The sequence below is a fragment of the Aegilops tauschii genome, chromosome 1 (assembly GCF_002575655.3).
Source record: "Aegilops tauschii subsp. strangulata cultivar AL8/78 chromosome 1, Aet v6.0, whole genome shotgun sequence".
NCBI lineage: Eukaryota > Viridiplantae > Streptophyta > Magnoliopsida > Poales > Poaceae > Aegilops > Aegilops tauschii.
In genome coordinates, this window is record NC_053035.3 from 330,330,425 (window position 1) to 330,334,137 (window position 3,713).

General features: G+C 55.1%; 1 protein-coding gene across 2 annotated transcripts; it reads right to left on the minus strand.

The window, feature by feature from the left end:
- Positions 1-1,031: 1,031 nt before the first annotated feature.
- LOC109782357 (uncharacterized) lies at positions 1,032-3,470 on the minus strand. 2 transcript variants are annotated; one of them, XR_006662000.2, is made up of 3 exons: positions 3,130-3,470; positions 1,912-3,043; positions 1,032-1,694 (listed from the first exon to the last, which is right to left on the minus strand). XR_006662000.2 is itself a non-coding variant. In XM_020340970.4 (2 exons), exons 1-2 carry the CDS (start codon positions 3,265-3,267, stop codon positions 2,570-2,572), a joined length of 612 nt encoding a protein of 203 aa, XP_020196559.1. In that variant the 5' UTR covers positions 3,268-3,470; the 3' UTR covers positions 1,032-2,569. The 2 variants fall into 2 exon arrangements, 1 of the variants encoding a protein (XP_020196559.1); XM_020340970.4 differs by having other exon boundaries at positions 1,032-3,043.
- Positions 3,471-3,713: the final 243 nt, after the last annotated feature.

Here is a 3,713-nt window from a genome sequence, read left to right on the forward strand (position 1 = left end):
AGAAAAGAAACTCTAGCAGGATGTCGAACAAAAAGAACACGAACACATACCGGCAGTGGCATTGGGATTGGCGTTGGCGTTCACCCATGTAGTCGAAGAGGTTGTCAATGCCGGGGAAGAAGTCGTCGTTCGGGAAGTGGTCGTTGGCGTGCATGATGAAGAGGTCAGTAGTCGCGCAGAGCAATCCCCCAAAACCTTATCACCCTTTTCCCGTATGGACTCGAAGGGGCGGGGTTTTGGAGGCCTACTCTCTCGACCTACGATGCACACCGCAAGCCGGGATGGGGAAGAACCTAGCAGCAACTCAGAGCTTGGAACTCGGTGGCATGAGGAAGGTGATGTTCTCGTGTGTCTCTCTGGAGAGGAGCAACCGCTCGTTTATAGGCACAAGAAAAGGAAGCGAACATGCAGCAGCGCGGGGTGAAGAAAAAGAGGGAGACAGAATGAACAAGCAGCTACTAAAGAGTGTAGTGTTCGTATTCAATCTCCACTAAACAAATTTAGACAACGGCCCGGCTCATCCGCAACCCGTGATGCGTCATGACGAGGCATGGCGAGACGGGCGTCGGAGGAGGAGCGCGCGTGCTCTCTTGTTCTCATGCCCATACATATGGGAAAACAACTTACCTTATGAGGAGGTCCAACTCCTACTAGGTGAACAGTGTGAGATTAAACTTTAGTCCCACCTTTTATTTTGTATGGGGGTAAGTGGACCTCTAAGATTTATTAGGAATTCTGAATATGGCTATTGAGCTGGCCTGAAATAAACCTAATTCCAGCACAACACACGATTGACTCCCCCGACTCCGGCAGGGTCGAGCAGCCGCAACGGGTGAGGGTGGGAGTGGATAAGGAGAAATGACGAGGAAACATTCACGGGCGCGGCGGTTACAACGAACGCTGCTTTGAAATTGTGGCATGGCTGCTACAACCGTGCTAAGATTCGTGCAAGGAATCCAAAGGGCGTCTGCTGAAAGGGTCTAATATCTGATGTTCGCTGGTTATGTTTTTCGAACTTATTTTTTGTCAAATTTATGAAAGCTGAAAAATCCATGGTGCCTCGTATATTTAAACGGAGGGAGCAGTAACAAATAAAACAACAGAGGGATGTTTGCTGGATGTCTTTTCTAAGGGAAAGAAAAACAAAAGATAAGAAAAAACCTGACACTGCAAAGAAGATAGGCGAAAAGTTACATGTACTTTGACAGTTTGACAGTTGGGCAGTACTAGGCGCCGGTCGACCGGCCCAAATTTGGGCCGGTCACCGCGCAGCCGCCCGATACGTGCGCCCTGGACCATAGGATTGCCTCGCACACGTCCCTTTTCTTCTCGCGAGCGACGCCGGTCACGCAAATCCCCCTGCTTGTTCATCGTTCCCCCGCGGCTTTCTGCCTCTGCCTCCATGGCGTCGCTCGCCGGTGCAGCTCGCCGGGCAACCTCGCTGGCTCCATGGTTGCATCGCTCGTGCCCCGCGTCTATCCGCCCCTATGTAGCAAAAAACATCGTCGGTTCCAACAAAACAGCCCGCAGGTCGCAACATCCCTCGCTAGTTCGTTGCTCCTGTCATAGTCGTCGTCATCACCATAGCCGGTTCCAGCAAAATTGGCCGTCGGTTCCAGCAAATTTGGGCGATGGTTCCAGCTTTGCGAATTTCGTAGCTCCCCCGACACATCTCGCGTGAGGGAGAAAAGCGACTGCCGGCAGATGGATCCAATACAAAATCAAAAATATGGGATGGTAGCAAAAATCTAAGACGGTGGTAGCAAAAACAAAGGATGGTAGTAGCAAAAATTTAGAACTGGTTTCATAAAAATCAAAGATGGGCGGTAGCAAAAATCAAGACTTAGCAAAAATCATATATGGTGGCAACAAAAATTGAAGCTGGTTCTAGCAAAAACAACCCCCACTTACAGATCCTAGCAAAAAGAGTCATTGGTTCCAGCAAAACAAAACCCCGGTTGTAGCAAAAATTGCCGCCGATTGCAGCTCCTGCCGATGCTGATTCCAGGAACTCCGGCGTGGTGTTTGACTTGCAGCAGCGGCTGCCGCGGCGCATCCCCTCGGTACAGCTGGAGCAACTCTGGCGTAGTGCGCAGCTGGACAGCTCGCAGCGGCTCGCGGTGGTGGTGATGAGACAGCTCGCGGCGGCGGGGTGTGGTCGTGAGTCGGCGATGCACGGCGGGAGTTGTGCTTCTCTGGTGTGGTTGTGATGCAAGGCGGGGCTGGTGCGAGCTGCTGGCAGGTGGATCGGAAGAGAAGAGATGGAAGGGAAAGTACTAGCGAAAGAATACGAACGAGAATGAGTGGACCAGAGCATTGCACCTGAGAAGATAAGGAAACAGAGGAGAAAAACGGTGCAAGGGACCCCACTGCGCGTGACGCTCCGCGTGTGACCGGCCGAAATCGTGGCCGGTCGACCGGGTGGCACCGGAAATACACTATCGACTGACATGTGGTCCAAGTTCTATAAAAACGAACAAGAAATACACCTCTCAGAGGCTGTCACGTGGCCCAAGAGCAGAGGAACAGTCACCAGCACTCCAGCAGTCGATCGACAGGCGGGAGAGCTTCACGTCACGAGGTAGATAGGCATCGCCGGAGCAGCCCCTCCCGTTCCTGCGGCGCCGCCACGGAAATTGACGTCCCTGAGGCTGACATACGGAACTCGGACCGAGGCAATGCCGAGCTCGGCGGCGGCCAGGTGATCGGAACGCACGGCCGGCGACCAGCACGTGCACCCCGTGGAGTCGTCGTCGCCTCCGTCATCGGCGAAGTAGAGTGGCCGGGGGGCGAACGCAGCAGCAGCACTGCAGGAGGACGACGGGGCTGTGCCGGCAGCCCGAGCGGTGGGGCTGGACTTGGACGAGGGGCGCTTGAAGAAGAGGAGCGCCGCAGAGGCCGCAGAGCTCCACCACCCGCGGCGGCGCTGCTTGCCATTGTGCTGCGCGTGCTGGTGCTTCTTGGAGATGGGCTTCTGGAGCTTGAACCGCGCGTGCTCAAGCGGCGGCGGTGGCGGTGGCTGCTGGTGACGCTTCGCGTCGGGCTGAGAGATTGAAGGAGCAGAGCGAGTTTCAACGATTGGGAAACTGAGAAGTTGACGTGGGACTGACTAATTAAGAGGAGACTGACCAGCTGGGAGAAGCGGAGGAGCTGGGGGTCGAAGCCGTAGTCGCTGAAGTGGTGCGGCGGCTCCGTCTCGCCGGCAGCCGCCGGGAACGGGAAGACCGGCGTCCTCGTCGTCGCGGCCACCGCCCTCTTCTTCCCCATCAACGGAGTACGTACTAACTCCACAGCCGAGTTACCAGCCAATTGCGGGTAGTGTACAAAATGGAGAAGCTCGTGGAAGCTCTGGTTTCGGCGAATATATCTTTGCAGTACGCTCCTCCTTGGGAGTAGTAATAAACTGAGTGAGTTCAATCGATTAGTGCCGCAGCGTGTCGAGATGCAGACGAGCTGAGCCGGTGACTGGTAGCGGGTGGGCGCGGCAGTGATGAGTGGCGGGGGCAGGTAAATAGTGACCGTTGCAGCCGCTGCTCCCCCGCGCGTGCCCACTTTTTCTTCCTTTTCGTCATCTTCCTTTCCCGAGCTGGCTGGCATGCGATCCGTTTTCTCCCTTCTGGCTGCACCGCTCCGAGTAAACTAAATTGATGCTGGTTGCCGGCACAAGCTTACTGCAACACTGCTGCTCGATGATGGAGGCTGAGGGGTGTTTT

Coding starts and splice junctions, on each gene's coding strand:
- LOC109782357 (XM_020340970.4), bottom strand. CDS start 3,267: ATGGGGAAGAAGAGGGCGGTGGCCGCGACGACGAGGACGCCGGTCTTC. Junction 3,044..3,129: donor TCCTCCGCTTCTCCCAGCTG/GTCAGTCTCCTC, acceptor TCAATCTCTCAG/CCCGACGCGAAGCGTCACCA.